At 41.8% G+C, this 27573-nt stretch overlaps 1 protein-coding gene across 4 annotated transcripts; it reads right to left on the bottom strand.

Moving 5' to 3' along the window:
- Positions 1–486: 486 nt before the first annotated feature.
- On the bottom strand, positions 487–26938 carry pgs1 (phosphatidylglycerophosphate synthase 1). 4 transcript variants are annotated; one of them, XM_075457647.1, is made up of 11 exons: positions 26809–26938; positions 21123–21333; positions 19320–19397; positions 11368–11467; positions 11079–11268; positions 9922–10100; positions 7861–8060; positions 7448–7739; positions 5941–6089; positions 5716–5846; positions 487–1019 (listed from the first exon to the last, which is right to left on the bottom strand). In XM_075457647.1, the coding sequence occupies exons 1-10, from the start codon at positions 26922–26924 to the stop codon at positions 5727–5729; spliced, it is 1635 nt and encodes a 544-aa protein (XP_075313762.1). In that variant the 5' UTR covers positions 26925–26938; the 3' UTR covers positions 487–1019; positions 5716–5726. The 4 variants fall into 4 exon arrangements, 3 of the variants coding, with proteins under 3 accessions (XP_075313762.1, XP_075313763.1, XP_075313764.1); XM_075457648.1 differs by lacking the exon at positions 26809–26938 and adding an exon at positions 21486–21561; XR_012768643.1 differs by lacking the exons at positions 487–1019; positions 5716–5846 and adding an exon at positions 6309–6777 and having other exon boundaries at positions 6023–6089.
- Positions 26939–27573: the final 635 nt, after the last annotated feature.

The following is a 27573-nucleotide window of genomic DNA, read 5'->3' as shown; positions in this document are numbered from 1 at the left end:
GGTTTCAGGATCTTTAGCGTGAGCATAGGTAGTTCCTTGATCAAACTTGGGTTCACAGTAAGTTTCAGCCCTTTGTTTTGGATGAGTCATGTTTGTCAGAATAATTCAGCCGCAGCAGGCAGCTGCTTTCAGCTCTAAAAGCTGCTGCAGACTGTCTGCTCGCCTCCAGACTGCAGAGGCAGCTGCATCTTAAAAAAGCAGAATTTAATTTGCAGACGTGTGTGAATTTGCCAACAAAAATCATTTATTATCAAGATGTTTTTTGGTGTTCGAATGGAGGACTCGACCAAGCGGTTAAGCTGCACGTCATAAAAACCAAACCAAGAAGGTGAAACGCGGTCAAACTCGTGACTTACTGATCACACTTTCCACTTTGTTTAAAGAAACCCGGGTTATTGCAGCTTTAACGTATACTCTAAACCTTTTGTTCTTTTAAAAACAATAAAGTGAAGTCATGCACCCGACAGAAAGGACAAACATTTGAAGTCACTTTAAAAACTCATCGCATCTTCCTTTAATTTACAAACATAATAAGACATAACTGTACATGTTTGTGTAGGCAGAGCTGTAAACGCATCGTGAGAGCTGTTATTAAGGCTCCTCGAGGGACTGCGGCGCTTCACCACACCCGTCCGTTTACCGTCACAGCCTTCATTACAGACGACCATTCCCCCATGAAGTCTCTGTTTAGTTCTTGTGCATGCAACACCAGCACTTGTGGAGGTGTACGTACGGTAAAGAGAGGTTTATTTTTCTTGAAATGTTTGAGGATAGTAGCACTACAGAACCAGAAATCCACAGTGTGACGACGTCCGCTGTTAATGTATAAATAATGTATAAAGTACATTAAATAGTGAACCAGGTCAGGGAGTTAATTAAAGAGGATTTACGTGTGTGTGTGTGTGTGTTTCAGAGTCGCTTTCTGGGACACTGATGAGGTGACGCTGAAGACGTCGACCCTCGGCACACTCGAGCGCGTCAAAGTGTCTCCAACCTCCACTGAGACCGAAGAAGCCCGTCTGCAGACAACAAAGACACGAAAAATGGTCAGCGTTTTGTGTTTAATTAATGCAGCGTGCCGCACGGGGGAACCCGTTTACAGTTATCACCAAGGACGAGAAGGGAAGGCCTAAATAATGTCCTCATATTCATCCAAAAAAGATGGAGTAAAGTTACACATGTGCTTGTTTTATAACAGATGTTATGTTTAGAGGGAAAAAAATGACAATTTCCCTCTGTGATGGATTTAGAAAGACCTTAGTGAGGAAATTAAGTACATTTACATTCCGAGTCGTGTTCATGTTTCAATAACATGACGGAAAACAAACGGCGTCTCTGATTAACAACCCTGTGTCGTACATGCTCAACCAAACCTGATGTGCAGTTAAATTTCAGTTCAACAGTCGAGTGAATTCTCAAAAGACTACCAGTTTCAGCTCTGCCACAGACGCTCACAAGCCAAAAACCATCAGGGACTCCTGTGAGATCGCAGATTCACCACTAGAGGGCGAGCACGCCCCTCACTAAACCGCTGTGGCTTTTAAAGCAGGCGAGTGGAGAAGCTCCAACCTGTTGTCACTGCTATCTAACAATAGATGGACTGAGCTCCCGATAAGATCTTTACACCCCATCAACAGTCAGAGCTATTGTTTGAGGGTCACGTTTAGTTTTTTCCTCTGTCAGGAACATTAACAAAAAAAAAGAGGAGCCGCTGTAAGTGCCAGGTGGACACAAACAGGAGCAAAGTGGGTTTGTTTTCGGCTGTTTCAGACATTGTCAGCTCTAATGAGGGAGTTCCTACATCTTATTAGAGAGAAATGTATGAGATGTGCTTTTTAAATGAATTACATTTATATTTTTGTGCAAATGTATAACAAAACGGGAGATCCAGCTGCATACAGTCCAATTAAATCCAATGTAAAGTAAAAAGTTACGTGATGGTAGTACAGTATTTCATATCTCATCAACATGTCTCATCTCAAGTTGTAAAAGTAACTAATTTCTGCATTTGTTATTTTTACTGTGGACATTAAAACAAAACTTGGAATGAACTCATGTTCGGTCTAACTTACAACACTGTGGCTCTTTTATGCGTTTTAATACTTTTCGACGGAGTTGTAGGAATGAAACTGTTGTAACAGTATTTTGCTTTACAACTGTGACTCATCAGGATCAAAGTAGAGGGTGTTAACATGTTTTATCTATGCTTGGGTTTCTTTTTTTAAACCACTCATTCTGTTATCTGCTATGGTTTTATTATTTGACTATGCCAATTTACTCACGGTTTCTTTTAATATTTCATGTGACTTGCTGGAAGCTGCAGATGAAAATGAGCCCGTGCGGCTCAATTTCGCACATTCATGTGACTGACTGAAGTACTCCTGTTCATACGTTGTTTTTTTTTTGTTTGTTTTAAATAAATGAACATCTAGAATATCACCACTTTTACTTTTTGAATTGGCTCCAGAATGAGAAGTGACTTCAGTGGTCGGGTTAATCTCAGTCAGAACTTCCTCAGACATTCATAGCGCCGCTTCTTTCACATCGGACACAACACAAAGCTGTATCCGTTTCAGAATGTTAAAAGCCTAAAATCGGTCTCTGAAAGAAGTTTGAGAAAAGCAGCTCAAAGTTTTGTCCCTTTACTTCGGACAAAACATGAACATTTTTTACATGTGGGATCTGAATGCTGCTACTTGACTTTTTCATGGTTCACTTAAATTAGGTTTGTTTGCATTTGCAGCTGACAGACACAAGACTTGAATATGCCTGGAAGCTGAAATCAGTGTCACATGAGTGGGTCATTAAACCGGTAACATGAGGACTTACTGTTTTTTTTCCCCCTTTGTTCAAACAATAGTTTGAAATACTCTCTCATTACTACGTGTGTGTTTGTGCCCAATACGTCAAGGCAGATGGATCTATTTTTAACTGTTTCCTTTTGGCAGCAGCTCACTGAAATGTTTCTTTTTTTCCTTCTCCTGGCTACGTTCAGGTAGTGATAAGAGACCAGCCCTTTACCGTCAACATTCAGCCCGTGACACTTCCTGTTCTCAGAAGCTGAAAGCCTTTTTCTCCAGCCTCTTTGGCTGGAGCTCCACGATGAGATAAAGCCTTTTTTTTTTACCGTCTCCCTGCACTCGGGTCTGAACATCTCTTAATCTCGTCTCAACATGAACTTCTCTGTTTACTCCCGTTTCTGACTAACCTCTCCAAAATCCTGACAGGATTCACGGTAACACAGACCGCAGTGTCAAATCATCACCCTAACGCCACACTGACTCACTTCTTGACAGCAGTGAATCAGCCTGGCCTTGTTCTCAGTGTGGTGATCCGGGCTGCTGGGAAGACGGAGACGGGACCTGCGATTTGGGAATCACCACAATGACGGCAGACATTTCGATGAAGCCGCAGCCTGTTTAACTGTGTGTGCATGCGAGTGATTCTGCACAAAACGCTGAAGGCTGTATTTTGTCTACGAGGCAAAACTGACGAAATCGGAACAAAACCAGTGGAAATGATGCAGAAATTTAAGAAGCTGCTATAGAGCAAACTCTGGCTCTGGATTCTGGACAGACGTGTCTGTGACAGATGTGTTCTCGTCTTATAGTTTGTGACACAAAACCAGCATCCCGAGTAGAAACAGAAAATTATTCTGAACATGCAACAAACGAATAACTCAGAAATGACGTAAAGTCACTCGTTAGCGGCTGCTGTTATATTTGACATTTGCATGTGAAAACGTGCAAATACAGTGTCGATAAGGTTTGGGACTGTACTGGATGACGTCTGTTGATGTGTTTGCATGTCACGTTTCAACTCTCCTTCCTCTGCAGATGACATCGTCATCACTGTTCCAACTGTGGCGATTCAAAACTTTCTTTTCCCGCTCGGCACGATGCTGTTTTGCTTTAAGGTACCACGTTACGCACCAGCAACTAAACAAAGTTAAAACACTGTTGTCATGACAAATAAAGTTTTGTTTTTGTCTCTTTGTGAGCATGTTCAACACGTATATCACAGTTTATTACAATATGCAGCCTTATTCTTGGTAGGTCCTGTAACAATACACTAGCTGTTCTCTAGACATATCTGGTGGTTTCTTTAGGTGTTTTTTTGTCAGCCTCTAAGGCATGACCACAAATTTACGGCTCAATGTTCAGAGAGAGGTTTTTTTTTTTTGTTTTGTTTTGTTTTTTTTTAACGACACCCGTAGGGAGAACCAAAGAGCATAAAACTGCAAAATTCTCCGCTAATGCTTTAAGTTAAAGGTTCACTCACTTTTAGCTCCGGCTTGTTGCATACTGAGCGGGTCGTGTGCAGTCGATTTTAAAAAGCGCTGCCCTCAAATGAAAAAAAGGAGCAGAAACACTGAAATTCGCCACTCATTTCATGATCATTTGTCAAAAGATTAGAGCAGATTCGGAGCCCCGGCGGCAGCTAAGCGTGGGTTGTGACATGCATAAGCATCAACTGTGTTTTTACAATTTGAATCTGAATGAAGTTTGAAATTCTAACTTTGCAAAAAGTTCTCTTTTATAATTTGAATCAACGTTATCAAACAGCACTTTATTTAAACTAGTTTGAACTCCTGAAAGCTCTGGACTTTCTTTTTTGCAGATGTAAAGATGTTTAAAGGTTTTTACTGGCTCACAGTGCGTATTTTGCTTATTTACTATTATTATTATTATTTTTTTTTTATACCAAATTGCACTTCTCTCCCCAATAAAATAAATAAGTTATAATGATAAACTGGTACAGTCTTTTTCTACAACATACAGTACTGTGCAAAAAGTCTTGAGCCACCCTTCGTTCATATCTTGCCTCCAAGGATCCAGATTTTCTGCTAATCTTTTAAAGCAGCCTTGAGCAACAGTTCTCCAAAATTCTGAAGGTTTTTCAATGTGTTTTTCTTTTGTCAGTGGCTGCTTTTACACTCAGTCCAGTTCTCGTATCTGACCATTTACAGAAAAATGTGTTGTTGTTTTTTTTTTCATTTGTTCAGCCACGTAACACTGACCAAATCACTCAAGCATAAAAAAAATGCACCCACACTGTTACTCAAGGGATAAACCAGTGTTGTGTCAACACATAACTGACAACTTAGCAAATAAATCAATTTTAAATTGTATCTTTAGGCACTTTGTTACTGGACCTTCAGGTGATCCATCTACTGTTGGCCCAAGCCTCCATGGAAGGGTGGCTGTCAAGAAGCCGTTCTTCAGGAAGGGAAACAGGGAGAAAAGGCTGAGCTGTGCCAAAGGACACAAGAAGTGGGCTGAAAATCAGTGGCAGCAGGTCTGATGGAGGGATGAATCCTCCCCAGAGCCCGGAGCTCAACATTACTGAAGCAGTGTGGGATCATCTTGGCAGAGAACGCAACAAAAGGCAGCCCACATCCAAAGAAGAGCTTTGGGATGTCCTTCAAGAAGCCTGGAGAACTATTCCTGAAGACTCCTTAAAGAAAGGACAGAAAGCTCGTCTGAGAGGGTTCAGGCTGTGTTGAAGAATAAAAGGTGCTCACACCAAATATTGGAATCTTTACTGTATTTTACTCTCATTGATGTTAACATACGTGTCAATAAATTGCCGCACCTATTTCATGTTTTTCTGGCATTTATAAAGAAATCTGGGGTGGCTCAAGACTTTTTACACGGTACTTTCAGTTTGAAATCTGTTCATGTGTAGTGAGTTTGTGCCTGTGTACATTTGCACCTGTTGGGATCTCAAAAGAAATTCTTGATGAGAGGAGTGACCAGTTTCACCCACAGCTTGACGTGGCGGTCGGGCCGCTCAAACGTGGAGCGGGACACCTCGGTGGAGCGCTGGTACAGCATGTCCTGCTCCTGCCGGGTTAAAACACAGGTGTGTGTTCAGTCGCATGTTACAAAGTCAACCATCATCATTTCTGGCTGTGGTTTGAGGGATTAACGATCCCACCTCCTGCAGCTGGCTCTGCAGCTCTTCGTTCTCCGTTACTATGGCGATCTGGGCCTCCAAGTCACGGTGAACCGAGCGGTAACCGAAATTTGGGGAGCCAATTAGAGTAAGGCAAGGCCGATCCTGCCCCTGGAGGTAATACCACAGACCTGTGAGGAGAGGAAAAGCCGAGTCACTGAGGAGGTAATGCTTCAGAGCCGCTTCCAGCAGAGATCTCCGCCGGCCCAAACCACAACTAAAAGGAAGCACATGCAGAAATCCCCAGCGTCGATCCAAAACCCCAAAATATGAGAGAGAGCGAGTGTGCATCCTTGTCCCGAGGCTAAAACATAGTGACTGTACAAGCATTCGTCTCTCACGCTACATACCACTGTGACCACAAGAACAGCAGAGCTGTGAGGATACCCCAGTATATCATTTTCACTGAGCCGCTTCATCTGCTCCGTGAGTCATGAGATGTGTTTTTTCCTGTTTTATGAGAAATCAAAACCTAAAAGGATCCGGTAAATATCTTTCCATTTCCTAAAAGAGTATAAAATCAACTTTGAACATGTTAGCAGAAACTGAGAAGACAAACTTCCTTTTAATCAAAAAAATTCCACTCTGCAGAGTACTAAGGAGGCACAGCATCACAGCAGAAATGTCCCTTTTTAAAGGCATTAATCACTTTTATGACAAACAAGTAAAACATAGACTTAGATTATTAGGAATCTGGGTTGTTATTTCTCAAACATGGCAAAGAAAGAGCTTGAAATCTGTGGTACACACAGAGAAAGTGTGCAGTCGGCAGTGAGAAAAACCCAACGCGCACTCATCCAATCAACCGTGAATCGTGACCTGCCAACGAACGAGAAAAAACCCAAGTTAGAAAACAAAAACAAGGGGGAGGAAGTCCTGATTAAGCAAAAAGCTTTTGTATCGGTGAGTTCTCTGCGCTTAAAAAAAACAGAAGAAGAGAAGACTCGCTCAGGATCAGGTGACAAAAGAATTCAACCTCCTCGAACAGGAGTGTCTGAGGTCAAAGAAAAGTTCAAGGAAATCAAAAGAGCTGCAATCAACTGGTGTACCTTTAACATGTCTTCACTTCAGTTAAATTAGCCTCCTTTGTGTTTCTTTAATTTCATTTGGCAGCACCAGTGTTTTCAACTAAGATTTCAGCTATTGTTCTGATGCAATTGAGCAAGTTTTGTTCATGTCACAATAATTATAACATCTCTATAAAAGGAGAATCTGCAGAGGTAGGTCTATTAAAGAGTGCTTCTCAAATTCCACAATCTTTACATATAAAGAGGTGAGAACTGAATAAACGCACTAATTTGCTGAAAGATTGAAGGTTGAACACTTTCTCTCAGACAAAAACACAGAATCGTGCTTTTTTTTCCCACATGTTTGGGCATTTCCATATATTCATATACACACAATGAATGTACTGAGAAATACAAAAGAAGAAAAGAGGGAGAATTGTGACTGAGCGACAGACAGATCTGTGTGCTCGTATTTTACGTGCCTTTGGCGTGAAACGTCCACTGCGGCCTGTGGTACTCGTGCAGGTGTATTCTCTTCTGCTGGCCCAGCCGGCACACTTGGTTGTAAAACTGCCTGGCGATATGAATGTAAGCTGCAGGGATCGCTCCGGCGACGCCTTTGGCCCCGAAAAACCCGTTGACCTCGGGGGAGGCGGTGAGGATCCGGTAGCTGGCTCCGGTCCCGAGCACCAGCCCCATGTATGCCCGGGTCAGGTTAAAGTAGCCTGACGTGAGATACACGGTGGAGTCCGGCCCGGCATCCGTCAGCAGGCGCTGGAGACGGAAATCAAAGACAGCCACATTTTTTATTCCCGTTTTGTTGTGAACATCTAATTACTGGTTATTCAGAAACAGACAAAACGCCACCAATCAGAGCAGGTCAGAGGAGGCTCACCTGTGTGACCTGCTCGTCCACCTGGATGCCCAGAGGTTTCATCTGCACCAGGGGGAACACCCAGGTGTCCTCCTCCCCGTCGCTCATCCCCTCGTCCTCCAAGTCCTCCGAGCGGTGCTGCAGCTGCTGTTTCACGTGGGCCGTGTTCACGACCTCCATGATCCGCTGTCTCGCCGCTGCCGAGAAGTCCTGCCGGTTGCCTGAACGTCACAGAGACCCGGTGTGAGAGCGAGTGCAGACAGAGATGAGCTGTGGGGGACGGGTCAGACTGATCTCTGGGTCACAGTGATCAGAGTACGACGACCCGACTCCCTTTTGGGAACGTACATCCTTCAACTCTAGGGCCAAAAGCGTGACAGTAATGTTGGCTGTAGTTTTATAAGTAGTAGTTATGGTTCTGGTAAGTCTACAGGAAATGAGTGTAAGGTCTTCCGAAGAGATGGAAACAACTCCGAAGTCAAGCAGGGAGGAGGATAATTAAACGTGTGAAAAGTCAGTTCCTGAGCTGAAAATGATAGCTTCTGATTGGCTGACACATGGACATCAAAACCGGTCAGGATTAAAGGGTCAGTATCAAAATCAACATAGAAAAAGAAAACCTTAAATCTTTTGAAGTTAGCCTTCTGTCATTTCAAGACAAACAGAGGCCATCTGTAGACGAATAAAATGTGCGTCAACGAGAGAATTCAGCGATTAGGCTGGACTGAAGCTGGATTCCGAGCCGTTGCTGTGTTTGTTGTTGCTCATCGAGTAGCACTCTCTTGATTGCAAGTCAAAACCATGCAGCTGCGGTGGTTAACATCTCTTTTTCTTTTCTTTTTTCTAAATTCCAGTTTTCAGAGACAAGTTTGTGTCAGTTTGGGCAGCAACTTTACTTCGATAAGTTAAGGAAAACAACAGGCTTATCAATACATACTTGAGACAGAAATGTACACAAAGTAACCGGACAAAATGAGGATTAAAATCGACAACTATATGGAAATTATAATCCACTTCCTTCACATATTCTTGGCATTTCAGGCTTTTCCACCAATAAAACGACATTCGACAACTGTCACTAAGTTGTCATGCCACACCTTTCTTCAATCAACGAGATAAAGAAAAAGAAAGAAAAAAAAGCAGCTTTCGTTCACAATAAAGATTCAGAATCAAACGTGATAAACCAGCACTAATGCACCTCCACCCAAGGCTGTTTAAAAAACCTCAAACATGAGACTGCTGTCTTTGTCCTCTCTCTGGAACATGCACAGAGCTCCTCAGACAAGTCGAGTCTCAATGCACGTTTGCATGCAGGAGTGAGTGAACTGATTACAAGTTTTAAGGTCGTGTCAACGTAATGAATGTCAGAAAGAAGTGAAGCAAAACGAAAAGTTTTGATACCAGGTTTGATACTCCTGTTACTTCTGTAATTCGGGTGAAGTGACCTTTGAACCTAAGCTAACAATAGTTTGACCTCAACTGTTGCCGTCTCCACCCCCTCCGCTGTTGTTTCGCATCAGGACACGTCACCGTTCCTATTCAGTTACAAATCCACTCAGTGATTCAATAGAAATGTCTTTCACTGGAACTTCATCAGCTTCAGTCTGTATTCCCAATAACTTCGTGTGTGTGTGTGTGTGTGTGTGTGTGTGTGTGTGTGTGTGTGTGTGTGTGTGTGTGTGTGTACGCATCAGTTCCCACTACATATCTTCTTCCAGCAACACTGTGACATCACATCTCTATTCCTGGTGTTCGTTTCCACGGTACAGCCAGGCAGACATGATGTCATTCATCTCTAAAACTAACATCCTGGCGTGCTGTGCTACAGTTACACACTGGACAAGTGTGTGTGTGTGTGTGTGTGTGTTCAGGCAGACAAAATCCTGACAATTTTACATCCCGCTAGCAAACCGCAAGACCTCTCTCTGTCCTCCCACAGAACGCGTCTCTCTGACCAGCATCCTTTCGTCTTTCTAGGCTTTCCAGCTCCATTAGCAGCAACAGGTGGGCTGCTGGTACTGAGCACCGGTTCATAACTGAGCGACATGCAACTGTGCACGCACAGGCGTGTTTGGCTTCTACCTTTGTACGGGTGCACCATGCCCTCGAGCATGGTGACCGAGTCGTCGGGCTGCAGCTGCAGGGAGACGTCCCCCACGGCTTCCACCAGGTCTGAGAAGAAATCCGCCACCTCCCTGCAGTTCTCCAGCAGCACGTAGCGGTCCTGTCTGTTCGTGAAGTACGAGTCGCTCAGGTTGGCCCTGAAAAAGAGAGCCGGGTAAAGAAGGGGGCAGGGGGAAAGGCCTCTCCAGCTGAGAGTGTTTTCATGTTTTTGTGTCTTCCCCTCAGTCATGTTAACACCCATCTGTGTCTGTGCACCATCATGTTATGTAAAAGGCCAACCTGCTTCAAGAGGAATGTCAAGCATGACTCAGAGTGCTTGTTGAAGATGCAGATGTCACATTTAATGACCCATATTTGAGCACCGTCTGTTTGGTAGTGTGCTTCGTGTTGGAGCTGCTTTAACCTTCTGATTTAGCTTTAAAAAAAACCAAAAAAAAACAGCAGAAATCTTCTGGTTGAGTCTAATGATGATGCTGACAAACCAGAGAGTGTGGAATTTGTAATCAATGATCCCGAATTGTGTTCTGATGTCCAAGTTGCTGGAAGGTTGGTATTGGAGAACACCCAATGCCCTCCTTTTCCTTTCCTAACGACGGTGGTAAACAGCTAAAATCTGAGTTTGAAATCTTTATGCGAATGCACCAGAGATCAAAATAAGTTACACGAGGGTGAAAGCAGACAGGAGTTACAACATAGGAGGGTTTAAATCATCTGTTTAGCAGAAAAGCATTACCACTACCACAGATAAGGTGCTCTCTAAGACATAATTACAAGCCTTCACGTCAGTCGACTCGTCCTCTTGGCCCAATTTTGCAGAGAAAAACTTCAGTGTGGTTCTTTTCCAAACATGAGTTCACTCGTCTTTCTTGAAATGGAGTGGAAACCACACAAGCTTCGGAGCACACCCACTGATCTCCACTTTCCCTGCATATGTCACAAAGTGAGAACATTTCCTAGCTCCAGTGGTACACACCTGCTCTTTGACTAGGAAAGAATTACGCAATGAGACCCAAAGGACGTAATCCACCACTCTAGTTTCATGCCAAATAAGCAAACAGAGGCTAAAAAAGTTTATATTGAGTCAAAGAGGAAAGACCAGACTGAACTCAACGCACCCGCTGATGATAATGCTGTCGTCAAACAGGTAGACTTTAATGTGCTGGACTCCGATGGTCTCGTTGAAGCGCTGCGGTACCAGCAGCCGCAGCAAGCCCCTCAGGTCCGGCGTGTGGTACAGAGACACCCGCATCTGAGAAGCGAAGCGCTGCAGCAGAGGCAGCAGCATGGTCCTCGAGTTAATCTGCCCTGCACGTGGGACACAGGCACACAAACAGAGCGGGAAGGGTGAGCGTGGGGATCTGTGACCAACAGCTGCGATGACGTCTGACGGAAAAAGACGGCCACCTCGTGATCCTCGCGTGTAGTCCAGTAATATGGAGACTTTCAGGTCAGAAGAGTGACTGTTTTCCTTGGAGCGTTGGAGAGCTTCCTCCATGCAGTCCACCTTAACAAAACAAATATGATTAGGACTTCTGCACCAGTTTAGCCTGTCATTTATGTAACACAGCTGGATTCATGATTCAAATGTAAAAAAAACACTAATGCAACAGGGCCGTGTTCATTAATCACAATGTAAATCAGATGCAATTGTTCTCATTCAGACATTTGGATGTGTTGTGCTCACAGCAGCTGCCGAGCTGCTTCCCTAAAGCTGAGCTGAGAGGTGAGCACAGATCACGCATCTTTCAAACCTCGCCCACAGACTTGTGGATTTTAAAATATGCTGCACAACCCATTAAGATAATGACACCCTTCTGAGTTCGTCTTTAACACAGAACAAATTCTTGTCCTCAGGGAGACGAACAATAGCTGACATTTAGCAAACCAGCTTTGACAGTTTCTCACACTTACAGATGCACAATCTTTCCTTTGGTCTGAATTATGTGAGGAGCTGAAAGAAGTTATTTTTGGTTTTTCAGGTCTGTAACACATTCCAAAAACAGTTGGGAGAGTAAAGTATTTACCACTTTGTAATGTGGCCGTGCGTTCTCCAAGCTTTTCAGTTTTTATTTTGTCTCAGCCCCCCCCGCAAACACCTCTTAAGGTGCTCAACGGTACAAGGTCACCGTCGCATTTTTCGTACTTCTGCAGTCATGCCTCTGTAATGTGAGCAGAATGCGGTTTCACACAGTCTTCTATTGAAAAATGCATGACGTTCCAGGCAGCGTGTATTGCTCTGAAACCTCCAAGAACCTTTCAGCATCAATGCTGCCATTGCAGTCCTTTTGGTCTTTGCTCATTTCATCCAAAAAAATAGATCTTGGATACTGACCGGTCAGATCAGAGTACAGGTTTCCAAAGTGTGAAGGTCCAGCCCAGATGCCTCCTATTTAAGGCTTCTTGTTTGCACAGTAAAGTTTAATGTGACATTCCTGTCTGTGTAGTTTTAATCAGCCAGTAATGAACCACAGTTCATGATTATGTGCCCGTCTGCAGGATCACGGGTGTCCAGCTTTGACTCATCCTTTATACACTGAAAATGTTTTAATGATTTTCTGCACCATCGCGTGAGAAACGTGCAAATCCCTTCCAAGCTTTCTTTTAGGAATTTGGCTTTTAAACAGTTCAATTATTTTCTCGGGAATTTGCTGACAAATTGGAGATCTTCTGTATACCTTTGCTCCTCAAAGACTTCTATGGATCCTGCTTTCCGAACCAAATCGCGATCGCAATCGACGTTTTGAAATAACATCGTTATTTTATAATACCTCATTACTCGCACTAAACTGCCTCTGTTGCAAGCCTGAAAGATTAAAATGGATGCATATCAAAACAAATGCAGCTCTCAAGAAACCAAAAAGTAGAAACATCTTGGGTTCATTCAGTCTTGAGTAAACTAAAAGTCAAATTAAATTTAGGTGTCACAGCGTTTTTTAATTAGCAGTCTTGATTGATCGCAACAATTTTAACAATCTATCAATCATCGAAGTCAGGAACTAAATGCCATAGATCTGCTGCTTTCAGCTGCTCAAATGTGCAGATTTTATGATTTTTCTCTTCTCGTTGGAGTAATCGTCAGTGTGTTTAGCTGTTGGATGCAAAAATAAATAAAACATTTAGACTTCAAGAAGCACAGGAGCATTTTGCAACATATTCTGATCTTTTACAACCAAAATGGGTGGCATCATTGTCAATCGTTAGGAAAATAGTCTTAGCTTTCAGTTTTATAAATATCCAGATTTGCCACTTTCCTCCATATCGTATAGTTGCAAATGTTGTTTGGTCTGAAACGTGTGATGAGCAGCCCAAGTTCACCATTTTTTTGTCAATTTAAAAACCAAATGATTGAATCAGCAAAGTGATAGATTGAGATATCTTCAAATACCCATTTGGCGTGGCCCTGATAACTCTCTCCAAACTTCTGAGTCACGAAATCTGCTGAGACCAAACGGTTTCCTGTGGACCACAGTCGTGTTTTAACATCTCGCCCCTACAACAATATTTAGCCAACCACATGTTGAGCTTTGTATATTCTCCTATTAAGGTGTCAGGTGATACTGAATGGTAGGTTCCTGCAGCTGTAGTTGCCAATGGAAACAAAGCTTTTACAGTTCAGTAAAAGACTCTTTAAGCTTAAATATCACTTGCATATACAGTATATTCCTTCATGCATCTCTCCAACTTAAACTTAGCTAATAAAAAACAAAATCAGGACTTCTGGTTCCAGGAAGGTTAGGGTTAGGGTCACGTTTTATTCGGTACTTTGCCCGATACATGCGTGAATGTTCCGAGAAGGAGCCGAACGACAAAAGGAATAAATTAACGTTTATGCTGCATTCATCAAGCACAAACGGCTCTTTATTGTCCATTTCAAGAGCATGGGAAAAGTATGACTCACTACAGGGTGCAAAGAGGAAAAGGCTGTTCAACATAGGCTACCACCAGGGGCAGCTCATTCTCAGCAGAAATCATACAGCAAACATTTGGATAAGAAACCAGGGATGCATTATTCTGCTAAGTCATTATATGCCACCCCACAGTGCCCCTTACATGCCAGTATGGAGTTGCAAATTCCTGATTTTTTCCAAAACCAAATGCTTCTGAAGATTTAAACCCCTTGAATTGTTCCATTCAGTTTGTGCAGAAATATGAACGGCTAACTAAAAGTTAAGTTTCCAATCCAACTTTATTTGTACAGCACTTTAAGAACAACACAGTTGTCCAAGGTGCTGCACACAGATATAAATACAATGTGAAAACATTAAAACCATAATACAATAAAGAGAAAACAAGGTAAAACACTAAAAACTAACAATGAAACAAGTCACAGAAAAAGCCAACACCTCAAACCAATGAGAAAACCAGCTGTAGTAGAGCAAGTAATGCTTGACTAACACTTAGTGCACTGCAGTAGTCGAAACAAGTTGTGATAAAAGCATGGATTAAAATCTCAAAGTGATGCAGAGAAGGAAACGGTTTAGCTTTGGTCAGTTGACTGAAATTTAAGATTGCTCTCCAGCCTCACACTGAGGTTTGTTGCTAAGAGTCAAATAATGACTTAACGGACTCAGGTCAACTTGAACTTTAGAAGTATCACTAAGCCCAAACAACATAGCCTCAGTCTAGTTATCTTTAAAATAGAAAAAGTTAATTGACATCCATGTCTTAATTTCTGAAATGCACTCGAGTAGTTGGTTTGTAGAATATCCATTTTCCTGCATCAGTGGCACAGAAATCTGACAATTGTCTGCATTAAAAATGGATTGTGATGCCTTATTTTTGGAGAATTATCCAAGAGGAAGGAAATACAGGGACACGAGAAGAGAAGAGGCCCAAGAATAGAGCCTTGAGGCACTCCACATGTGAGAGGTGCTGGAGAGGACTCCAACACGGACACAAAACCTTCTCCCTGATAAGTATGACCTAAACAGTTTGTCATCCAATCAGAATTTTTTCCAGCTCTGTGTTGCTAAGAAGACAACAAAATGTGTTGGTTGGGTCCTCTGTTGTATTAGAGCAGGCAACGTGACGGTCACGGAATGAGGGATCCTGCTAAAATGAGAGCTAAACTGACCAATCATGTCTTTCCTAAAAAGGAGGGCAGTGTAATCACTTGCCGTGGGACCACGAAGAACAAGAGACCTGAAGGCTCCAAAGAACAGAAGACCAGACAGTAAGGAAGACATTACCGCCAATCAAGAATATATTTTAATAGAAAGTTGGGAGTTAATCACAAAAAGAAGACTCCAACAGGCTGAATTTTGGGTGGAGAGATGAGGTTTTTGTGAAGTATTTGGACTCCACCAGCTCTGCACAGTACTCCTGGAGGACGGGTTCAACAAAAGCACAAAAGCTTTACTGCTGGGACCGAAAACGGGTTTTCTGATTCAAAAAATGTATCCGAGTCAGCCCATCACCATCAGTTTTCATTAAATGATAACTACCAACTCTGTGGGCCGACGTGCCGGCTGCTTTTATTCTGATTGCTGCATCCACAGCGACTCATTTACCAAGTTCATCATGAAATTTTACCTTAAAATCTACACAAGTTATTTTCCTTTATGTGATCAATGGTCACTGGTGTTGGAATAGGGTGTGCGTTTTCACACTGTGTGAACTCAGATGTAATGCAAGTAATGGAAGCTGCTCTGTTTTCGCCACTCAGCACCTGAGTGTTCATACAGTGGGTGTGAGGGTGTCAATATCAATCAGAGCATTTGTATTTTCCCCGAAATGTGAGCTATTTTTGCTTTTGGTAATTAAAACGGTTTCTAAATTGCACCGCTAGGCTATCTCCTTGACTTTTGTTTTAGAGCTGAAGTAAGGGACAAAAGCAAGGAGTCAGGCTAGTTCAGCTTCCCAAAACGATTGTAAAATCTCAACATTTCAATCACCCTCTAAGAGGCTGTTTGAGTGTAGCTCACAAATTCTGTCTCACAGCACTGAGACTGCTCTGACCAAAGTGTTTAATGACATATGTCTGAATACAGACGGTGGAAAAATGTCAGTCTTAGTTTTACTAGATCTCAGTGCTGCTTTTGATACAGTTGACCACAATATATTACTAAACTGGTTCAAAACATACTTAGAGAACAGGAAGTACTTTGTGTCAAAAGGTAACTTTACATCTGAGCACACAAGAGTAACATGTGGAGCTCCTCAAGGTTCCATCCTGGGACCTCTTCTGTTTAACATCTACATGCTCCCACTGACACAGATTATAAAAAACAATAAAATAAACTACCATAGCTATGCAGATGACACCCAGATATATATTACAACGTTACCAGGAGACCGAGGCCCTGTACAGGCTCTTGGTAAATGCATTGAGGAGATTAAAGACTGGATGTGCCACAACTTTCTCCAGCTAAACAAAAACAAAACTGAGGTAATTGTCTTTGGAGCCAAAGAGAAACGATTACAGGTCACCACAGAACTTCAATCTATACACCTAGAAACTACCAACCAGGCCAGAAATCTGCGTGTAGTGATGGTCTCAGACCTAAATTTGGAAAAACACATTAAGGCAGTAACAAAGTCAGCCTACTATCACCTTGAGAATATATCAAGGTTAAAGGATCTGATGTGTCAGCAGGACCTGGAAAAACTAGTCATGCATTCATCTTTAGTAGGCTTGATTACTGTAACAGCATCTTTACAGGTCTACCTAAAAAGTCAGTTAGACAACTGCAGCTTATTCAGAACTCTGCTGCTCGAGTCCTCACTAAGACCAAAAAAGTGGCGCACATCAGTCCAGCTCTGAGGTCTTTACACCGGCTGCCTGTCCATCAGAGGATAGACTTTAAAGTTCTGATGCGCCTCAATAAAGCTCTGAATGGTCCAGGACCAAAATATATCAGTGACCTCCTGACCCAGTATGAACCTTCCAGACCCCTCAGCTCATCTGGATCCGGTCTTCTATCAGTTCCCAGAGTCAGAACCAGACATGGAGAAGCTGAATGCAGCTTCTCTGCTCCACATGTCTGGAACAAACTCCCAGAAAGCCTCAGATCAGCTGAAACACTCAGTTATTTAAGTCCAGGTTGAAGACACACCTATTTTCAGCTGCGTTTGAATAAAGCTCGAAACTTAATCACATTTCAACTACTGATTTTATCTGATTTTATCTATTGTTCTTATTTCTTTCCTTTTTGTTTAAAGTAAAGTCAAAGAGGCACAAGTGGATCTCTTTTTGGGAATAGAACCCGAGAACCTTAAGGACAGTTTTTCCTGTTTGCTTCAAACCACTAAAGGAGCAGTTGTGAAGTAAATAGATATTTGACTTAGGGGATCTTAGGCTTACAAAATGAATAAGTAATAAGGAAGAAAAGAGCCCAAAAAGAAGCTGATCTGTAACTATGCAACCAAAAGCAGTATCCACCACAGTTATCTCATTTCCCATTTTGTACGTCCTCAGGACAAGAAAGAAACATCAGAGGAGAGGAACTACATCGCAGACAGCGAAAAGTTTTCTTCAATAAGCTGAAGCAATCAGTCAGACTGATAAATCCACTGACAGCAGCTTATCTCTGTGGTCAGGGAAAAGATGCTACTCTGTTTCGAAGGGTTCAATTATTGGTCTGCATCAAGAAAACGAAACATGTAAGAGATTGATGAAACTTTTAAGGAGGAAATACTGAATGTTTGGTAGAACTCGTGACTGAACAGAAATTATAAATGTAAGATAAAGATAAGTTTGTCCATCAGGATACTGCAGTTTCAGGCTTTGTCATGTGCACCTCCTGTGAAGCAATGTATGCATTTGATAGCCACAAAACTGGAACGACCAACATGGCCCGTCACAAGTGTGGCACCGGGAAGCCATCGCAGCCAAAGAGTAAACAGACCATAGATGTCTTTATGCGACCTGATCAGATACTTTTGGTTGTCTAAAATGAAACACGCGTTCACAGACATACATTAATAAAGACATATATTGTGCATGTGATGCGAGAGCTTTTATTATTCATCCATGTGACGAAGTTGCCTATAGCCAATTGTTGTGGGAAGGCTACCTCTATTGTATTCTTTTAGATGCTGAGCGCTAATTTAACTTTTGAATGCAAGTTTGTCAACATAAACTTACAAGCAATGCCATCTTACAATTTTAACACCTTAAAAATGAATGCAGGTAGGCTATATGAGGTCCGTTGTGAGTTTCCAATGACGCTAGGATGTTCATTAAGACCATTGGCTACTTTTTTGTTCGGGTCAACATTTTTTCATAAATATTTCTTGCGGTCTGAGTTAACGGGAGGGTTAGTGGAAAAAGCAGTCGGTTGCGGGATGTCGACCCGCGCGTCACTGGTATGTATCGATGTTTTTCCGCCAAACACCTTGCAATCTGACTGATATCAGGCCTCAAAAGTCAGGTATTGGTTGGGCTTTACATCACGATGTGCAAAGCTTTGTGCCTTGTCCTTCCTTCCATTTGTGCTGCCTATTTCCTTGCACGCTAAAGCCACCTGGAGACCAGTAAAGGAGTTGGAAACATGTGGAAGCTTGAATAACCTTTACATGTAGTTTGCTGAAGGCAAATAAGCCTCACTTTCAGTTATCAGATTATTCTCCACGCTTGCACTATCCATCTGAGTAAATACACTGTTCAGGTGTGACTGTCAGTAATAGTCCAGCCGCGGTTGAGCCTGGGAACAGTGTTGTGTTAATGTGTCCTGGTTTTACTCTGAAATCACACCTGCCGTTTACATTTTTCAGTCGCAACCACAGACCACGCTCAAATTTTTTGCACTGCATTGAGTTTAGTTAATTTCATCCATTTCAAAGCAAACCTGGGCTTGGATATGAAAGTCACATGGCCTCGCGGCACCTTACTGACTCGAATTTCTAGTAATCCATCATCCTGTGAGGTTACAGAGTTCAGTGGCTGATTCTGATGCTTCTAACTGTAATTAAGTAAGTTGGCTTGCGTGTACCTTTTTCTGGATTTCAGTACTTCACCTTCTTTGCTGCTGCTGCTCATTCCAGTTCGTTAAAAAAAAACATGAAAAACAGCTGCATACGAGCATCTGTCCAGACTGTGGTTTGCTTTGGTTTCGTGTTGTTACGCGAGGCTTTGCAAGCATGAAGAACAGCAAGCCACCACACGCCAACGCTGGTCTCTTTATACCAATAAACCCTTGCATTTTGGGGTCATTCCTTGTAGTTTGGCCTAGAGTACTTTTTCATTCTGAACAAACCACGCTGCGGTCGTCTTGGAAGAGAACTCTGACTCATATTTTCTGGCATCTCTGACCAGTTATCTGGCACGCGCCCATGCTGTCATGGCATTGTTCTCACCTGCCTTGAACTAAACAAAGTTCATTCCCAGAAGCTGTAAGGCACACCAGAGTTCTCACCAGCTCCTGCTCCAGCTGACCTGTTCCCAGATACAACGAGGCCATCACCACTCGCCTCTGCGCCGTCTTGATACGCGCCTGATATGAAAGAAAAAGAGAAACAAAGAATCACAATGGTGAATGAAACTCTAGTGTATGTGTGTTAGGAATCCGGTAACAAATGCCTATTCAGAGACTTTCCTGCAAGTTACATACACACAGCTGCTCTGAGACTGTCAAAAGAAGAAAAGTAGATGTAAGAGGCCACAATGAATCTCTCATAAAGGCAATCTCAGTTTAAAATGCAGCTCTGAAATCTAAACATAATGCGAAAAAAATGAGACCTTTAATCAATATTCCTACGGATAATCTAAGAGTGATCTCTTAACGTCATGAAGCTCTTTGTTTTGAACGTTTATAGTGACATTCATCCTAATTTTCACTTTCCAGCTCCGGTTAACACCTTCAGCTCTCACAGGCTGCCGATTTCAGTGATGAAGCGATAAAAAAAAAAATGAATTAAAAAAAAAATCACGATAAACTACCTGTTCTGAACCTAAAGGGTTCAGACTGACACAGTTAACCACAGGCCGGTGAACATGGAGGAGCGATTAACAGCTTTGAGGCACATACTAGAGTAAAAAAGACACCAAATATTACTGGTACGTTTGAAAAAGGACCATGAAATCAACTCAAAAAAATAAAAATAATGGAGGGAAGAGTTACAGAGTTAGAGTTCGGAGTATAAAAAGTCAATAAAGTAATAACAAAAACACGTTTTCTCATTTAGTGTTTTGCCATAAGGAACAACTTACTTGGTGTAGGCTAAATACAAATGCTCATCAGAGTTTTGACCTCAGGTCCTGCGTTTAGATTGTTTACATGTCCTGAGCCCAACTTATTGTTTATAAGACCAAACAAGCTTTTAATTCTCTCATTTGAGAATTTAGATTAAACAAATGTTTGGCAGATTTGTGTGGAAAAAAAATGGCCTCTTTAATGCATTCCTAAGCACTACTGGTATTAACTTTGTGGAGTATGACACACTTAACATAATCCTTTTATTCCTTAAATACTCCCAACTACAGCAATAAAATCCGAGGTCTTGCTGAATTAAGTTGATGTTCCAGCTTGGTTTATTTTAACACCTGTTCTGTCCACAGGAATTCCTCTGGCTTAAGGCACTACAAAATCGTGACAAACACTGAACAACCTTGTGACGGTGATGACAAAGAATAATGGAGCTACGACTAAACTGTGTCATTCACATGAAACCTTTCCATCTGGATGTTATGAGGAAGTGTCACAACTATAAATCACACACATTCATACAAACCCAAATGGTTTTGCCAACAATAACGAAAGGATTTCCACTTTTGAAATTAATGTTAATTACAGACTGCATTCACCAGATTGTTGTTTAAAGGTTGCACATGCTCAGTTTGAAATGTTTTGTTTGTTGTACCCCTTGTGGGCTAAGTGGGCGCGGAAAAGACTCAAAGATACAAACACAACGACTCAAAGATGCAAACAGGCAAGACGAAAAGATAAAACCAGAAACAGACTCAAAGATACAAACGCAAAGACTCAAAGATGGTAACAGGCAAGACAATGACAATTGCAGTGACAATCAGAAGCACTCAGAGACGGACTCAGAGCGATACCATAAAATAGCTCCAGTTATGTGTAACTCTGCCAGTGTTTTCCATCTAAATACAGATTATCTTGTGTTTAAAGACTTAAGAATCAAGCAAAACATTTGTGTCCATTCGCTGTCGAAGACACAGTAGAGCCAAAAAAATGACACCTGTCGGTGACACGGACCTTCATGGCCTGGTAGAACTGGTCAGGTGAGGTCAGAATGTGGATGTGGGTGCCCGGCACCCGGAAGGCAGGTACTAGCTCCGCCATCCATCGGAAGCGGGAGCAGAGGCCGTCTGTGCCCTGGGCTCCGGCTGACCCGATGGGCCTGGAAACACGGCGCGGAGTCGGGTCGCTTTCAGCGAGGAGGGGAGCCAGCAGCAGCACGGACGACCTGCAGCAGACACACGAGGCAGAGCAGGACGGGTGTTAACAACACATCACATATCACACCGTGAAGTTATCCTCCTAAAACTAAGCCCACCCTAACTGCCTCTATGGGAATTGAGGGCAGGCCACAGCCAGGTTGCTGCTAATCAAATGTACCTGATTAACTGATCAGCAGCCACAATCCACAGCACATTTGATAAACACCTTTCCCTTTTTGTTTCCATTTCCTTCCTTTTTCATGCAGCGTCATTGTAAATATCATCACTTTCTGCAACAAAGTAAACAGATAAGTTTTAAAATCATAATAACAATAAAAATCTTTCATAAGAGTCTATAAATAACTGGAGTGAAGTCATCACACGGTTGTTTCCCTGAGATGAGGACCATTATTCTGTCCAACGTCCAGTTGTGGACAAAATATCAACAGTTTATAAAAACGAGTCGTATTTCCAGCTCGGCTGCCAGAAGAGATATTTTTAAGGGCAGTCACTGTAACCAAGGTAAGTTTATAAATAGTTTTCTATTAAAAAAAATGTTATAAAATAAAGTAATAAGTGATGTGATAACAGCACAAGGTGAATTCTCCAGTCAATCCAAAATCCAGCCATCTGGAATTTCACCAACAATGATCAATATAGTTCATTCTGATCATCTGATCAAACAAGGCACAGTTGTAAGTAGGACTCCTATCAGAGGAGCCTCCACATTTTAACAGCTTTGTCACGAACACGCTGCTGATATCATTACAATCAACATTCAGTTTTCCCACAGATGAGCTTATCTGTCTTTGTTCTGATCATTTCTGTGAGATGTGTCACAGCCTACAGTACCAGATACACAGGCACAGCAAGAACATCTTCCTGGTCACCGAGGTGATAACTTCTTGGCGCTCAGGCGCTGGGTGCAGCACACGCCACTCTATAATCATTCTGAACATTTGAAAAGGAAAAGCTGGTGCTCGGAAAAAAAAAACGCCATGTGGGCACAAACCCGGATGGTTCCAGTAAATTTTTAAGGAAACATTTTTTTTTTTTTTTTTTAAACAGTCATATGACAAAGTTTTAATGTTTCTATGCGTATAAAACCAGGATATAACAACAACAAATGATTTGGTCCAAAATTAGATGAATACAATCTCAGTTTTTCCACACAGCTGTCTCCTTTGTCTTAGCTTCTGTTACAGTTTAAGATGACACATGTTCTTGTTTATTTGAGGTTGTATATAGTCAAATTCAATTCGTCACTTTTGATAAGAGTCAAGTCATAAACACACGTGGGGCTCACCTTCATTAAAACATTACATAAAAGTGTACTTCCTTGTGTGCATCTATAGTTTACGGTTAATTATCTCGTCTTTTACAGCAGTGCAAATTACAAAAGATGAAAGAGCATCTAACTCATTGATGGGATTATGTAACAGAGGGCAGCTGATACCGACGCCTGTGCAGTTTTCAGCAAGTTGTAACGGATAAGACAGTCAGCACGGTTACATGCAGGGCAGAGGAACAGTCTGGAAATTAATGAAATAATTCATTCTTTATAAGTTCAATGTGAGTGTGCTAGACGAGATGGGAGATAAGTGGCAAACTTACAAATATCGCCTCAGCCTAAAGTGACTTAAGTCTCTGATATAATGTTAAAACTGATATATTTTTCATCCCAAAAGAGGGATGCAAATAGATGGAAAGAAATCTGCACAATAATTCCATAAAATGGTCTGTAGTTGCTCTCTAAATTAAGTTATTCAATGAGTTATTTGATGACTCCAATAGAGATGGATATAACTTCCTCTCAGAGTCATGGGCTCAGTTAACAATGCAGGCCTTTAGCAGGATGGATCAATGAATGGAGAAGCTGTTTACTCTGGTATGTGTACCACATCCCTCTTGATATGAAGGATGTGATTTAGAAACGTCCACTGTCCTACTTAGAATTCAAAACTGGATAACTGGGAACGTCTGACATCCTTAAAGGATTCACATCCTCATTCTTTGCAACTCATTCATTAAGCAAACAGTAAAAGTTTGTAGATTTTTCAATGTAGATAAAGGCCACCATCCAACATTACTACAACTTGGTTGTAATGCCAAAAGTATGTGCTCTAACATACTTCTCTTTCACAATAAGAGAAGCGTGCAATTGTCTACTTATAATTAAGAGGAGACTTTTACAGGCTTCGTCGTTCTATTCCACATTCCAGGATTCGTATCAGATCAACTCCAAAACACAAGGGCAGCACCGACATTCGGAAATTTGGGCCTGGCTCCCAGTCGGTGTTTAGGTTCATCCTAAAAATGTTAGAAAAAAACAACTTCTTTGTAGGTATGACTTTCTGTATACCTGCCATTTCATGTTCAAACAAGTGTGACAGGGCCTGTCCAAAACTGTCGTCAAAAAAACTTGGAAGCAAGCCACCGCCAAAAAACACGTCGAATTATAACTGCTCAGAAGTCAAAACAGGGGTCTCCGTTTAGTTTTTACCTCTAATTATATAATAAATAATCACAAACTGTTGGGCAGCATTATCTCATCTTCTTTGGTCAAGGATGGCCCTATGTGTCCCCCACTCAATGAGATAAAACAAGAAACACAGAGGGGCCTGTACTGAACATTTAGGAAATAAAGACACAAGCTCTTATCGTGGCTGGTGCTTAGATCATTCCAGATCATTTAACTCCGTTAGGAACCATCCTCAGCCAAAAATGACTATCTAACCAGGCGCTTCCTTGACCTGGGAAGGACAGCGGCAGTTTGTAATTCACACACAATGTGGACACTTTGGGAGAGTTACGTAACAATCCATATCTACATAATGTTTCTGTTTTCCAAAGAGAAGCAGCTAAACCGGCTGGAGCCTGAAATACAATTATGTTGTATACGTAGAGTATCTTTTGCATCTGTATTTCTCATACTGCAAATGTTCTGTAATTGACTCTTTAGACAGTCAACAAGTACATTTCTGATCCCTGAGTTAACAGTAGTTATATAGCTGTAGCTCAGATGAGTTTAGATACAGTTACAGCTCGCTGGGCCAGTTAATTGGACCAATGTCCTAACCGTTTACATGCACGGGAGCTGAATCGAGTTATTGACTAAAGTATGCGAACGCCTCAATTAGGGGTGGGCGAAAAAAAATCGATTCATGTACATATTGCGATTTTTTTATGGGATGATTTTAAAAATCAATTTTTATTTTTTTACCCTTGTCCTGTCCAGCATTATGGCAGCAGAATTGTAATCTGAATACCGTTTATGCTAAACACATTTGCTATGCCAAGGGAAGCTTTATCGATTATATTACATCACATCTGTGTCCAGATAAACTTCATCAATTCATCACATTAAGTTATGTTAAAACTAGTCCACATTTGTGCTGTGTGGACATTTCACTTCATTTTGTAACTGTAAACTTTAAAAAATGCCTCTTTTTGTCTCAGTTGAAATAAATGTCAGCTGCTGGACTGACTGACACAGACTGATGTGCATCGTTTATGGGAACGACATTCATTCTAGAAGTGTATGATTCAACTGGTTTGTTTTTTTTTTTAAAGGAGGAAGAAAATTGCAATTACTGATTATTTCGAATCGCAATACTTGGAGAATCGCAATTATCAAGAATCGTGATACAAATCGAATCGTGACCAAAGCATATCGTCCCACCCCTAGCCTCGATGCTGTGGACTGTGAGAAAACATTCAGGACATTGTGCTGCGTCTAACTGCCTCTTCAAGAGCTCATCATACATGTAAGTGCAGCTGAATTTACTGCAGAGTCCCTGTGTTTAAGTTACTTGAACGGTGATTTTGTCAGATGATGCTGCGGTCATAAAAATACAGATTTTATTAGAGTGTGGAGCACTTAGACCCATTTGAGTCTAGCTGAGCGCATACACGCAGCAGTGATTCGAACCTAAACTACATCATCTGGTTGTGTTAGTCTGTTTTTGAGAAGCTCAATTTAAGTCAGATTGACACATAAGATGTATGAACAACTTACTTTCCCCCCCTTTTTCCAAGAGCCATTTAAATCTGCTTAGTGACATGTTTCCAACTTTCCTGACTACAGTTTGGGGACTGTCCTATAACATGAAAACTACAGATGTACAACAAGTCTGGTCATGGAGGGCTAAGCATAAATGAACTGGAAGTGTCCAAGCGGCTGCCACAGTGGGAGCTGATCCAATACTGTAATGATAAGTTAAAAATCTTGCTTGCTTTCTTTATGATCTCCTTCAGTAATTCACCATCTTTTATGAAAGGAAATGTAAGCTACATGCAAAGCAACACACAGTCATAATAACTGGAATCATGTGAATAGATGTAAGGACAGGCAGGTGACTGTGAGCCACATTGTTTTTTTAACATGACCACAATGTCTGACTTTTTCTTTCCGTTTATTGTTGATTTAAAAATCGCAGCCTTGCAATGATAAGATATTTTCACTCGGTTGGCTCGGTTCATTGGCCCTACCTATCTTTAATCAACTCCGTTAAGTTTCAGAAAGTGTTCAGGGAGACGGAGTAAGCTCTGTTCCACCATAGGCGAAGACTATTTGCCCACAATGTTGCTTTGTGAAAACATTGTGAAAGAGGTTTTATCCAGTCAGCTATATGTATATAAACCACGGCGTATTACAAAAGCAGTACACTTGTGTAACAGGGCGCTCAAAGCGCCTTTGTCAATGTTTAAAGAAAGTTTTTCTAAAGTTTCCTCAGGACTAAAGGTGGCTATGCTCTTACCCTTCAACACCACTGAGGAGGTTCTGAAGTAAAGCACAGGTGGAACAAGCTTGATAATGATGACTTAACTTAAACGATGAGTCTTAACTGTCACATTGGCAAGTTTCTAAAAACCTGCTGAGCTACCTGCACTTGTTTTCATTTTAACAAACCCCTCTGTGGTTTTCCTGCTATGACAAAGCAAAAATGTCTGCAGTGAAAGGGTCTACTGTGATAAGCAGGAAGAATATATCCTTGTGTCGTGGAAAACACAGGTGTGTCAGTGTGAGGCGTCACTACACCTGCTGATCTGAACAGCCAACACAGTTGCTCTACCATGTAAGCATCAGTTAGGAGAAAAATACGCGTGTGTGTTGGATGAGAGGTGTCAGATTTCAGTCTTAGTAAACTGACAGGCAGCGCTTCATGACGAGAACATGGTGTACTGTGCAGTTACGAAAACTTTTCCTGAAGGTTAGCCATCGTTCGTCAAGTCTAGTGAGCCGCATTAGCCGAGTGGAAACAGGCCAAATCAGGCATTAGTTTTGCACAAAACTGCGTCGCAAGCTGGGAACTAAGCGTGTTCAAATATCAAGCATTTAGGGTGCCTTGAAGCAAAAGCACGAAATTGCGCGTGTCCGATAATGGGTGCATTAGCAGGAACATAATTAGCAAAGAGTGCTAGCTGTGGAGACGACGCGGACAGAAAAGCACAGCTCTCTCTTCGTTTCTGTGTCTGAGCTGATGCACTGTGCCACTTACCCTCTTCTTCTGTCCCTTGCGCGGAACAACCGGTCCGATATTCGGGTAAAAACCCCGGCGATGGCCGGTGAGTACACGGAATGCACCAGCCTCCTCCAGGACATGGGAGCCGCCATTGCTGCAGCGCCAACGTCTTTGAAAACCTTTATCGACACCTCTTCGTTAACAGATAACAATATAATACCTTAATAGTCTGAATTAGACGGCGTGGACTAAATAACTCATTTAGATGAACTTAGCGTTACCGATTGTCTGTCTCCAGGTTGAGATATAAAACTTATTAAGATCAAGTGGTCCGCCTGCAATTTAGTTTGTAGCATCAGTTACCCTAACTACACTTAAAAGTGGTCAAATTCAGTTTAAATGTTACTCAGACTTAAAAAAAAAAAAAAAAATAGAGAGAGAGAGATTCAGTTGACCGAAATTTTAGTATTTCTTCTTGCTAAATGTGCAGAAATAGACACGCGGTGCTGTGCAAAGGTCTGAAAACTCCCCTCATTTCTTTATAGGCATTTATTCTTACAAACAGCCAGACGTTCGTCATGTTTAAAGTGGCCTCGGGCAATAATTGTCCTGGCTTTCTGAGTGCATCTCACAGTTTTTCGGTGGATATCGGCAGCTTGTTCACCCGTTATCAGTCAAGACTGGTATCTTACCATTTTCAGGGAAATATAAAATCACTAAAGCAAAAAACTCAATGTCAACCAGTGTTGTGTCTGCACATAGAAGACAACATAGCAAAGAGCCAATTCTAAATAGTATCTT

Source organism: Odontesthes bonariensis, chromosome 23 (assembly GCF_027942865.1).
Source record: "Odontesthes bonariensis isolate fOdoBon6 chromosome 23, fOdoBon6.hap1, whole genome shotgun sequence".
NCBI lineage: Eukaryota > Metazoa > Chordata > Actinopteri > Atheriniformes > Atherinopsidae > Odontesthes > Odontesthes bonariensis.
This window is presented reverse-complemented; position numbering and strand designations above follow the sequence as displayed.

Excerpts from the sequence above, each read along its gene's own strand:
- pgs1 (XM_075457647.1), bottom strand. The coding sequence starts at position 26,924 with ATGGCGGCTCCCATGTCCTGGAGGAGGCTGGTGCATTCCGTGTACTCA. Across the intron at positions 8,061-9,921 it reads CATGGTGCACCCGTACAAAG|GCAACCGGCAGGACTTCTCG; the intron begins GTAGAAGCCAAA and ends TGTGACGTTCAG. Across the intron at positions 5,847-5,940 it reads TGCAGAGCCAGCTGCAGGAG|GAGCAGGACATGCTGTACCA; the intron begins GTGGGATCGTTA and ends TTAACCCGGCAG.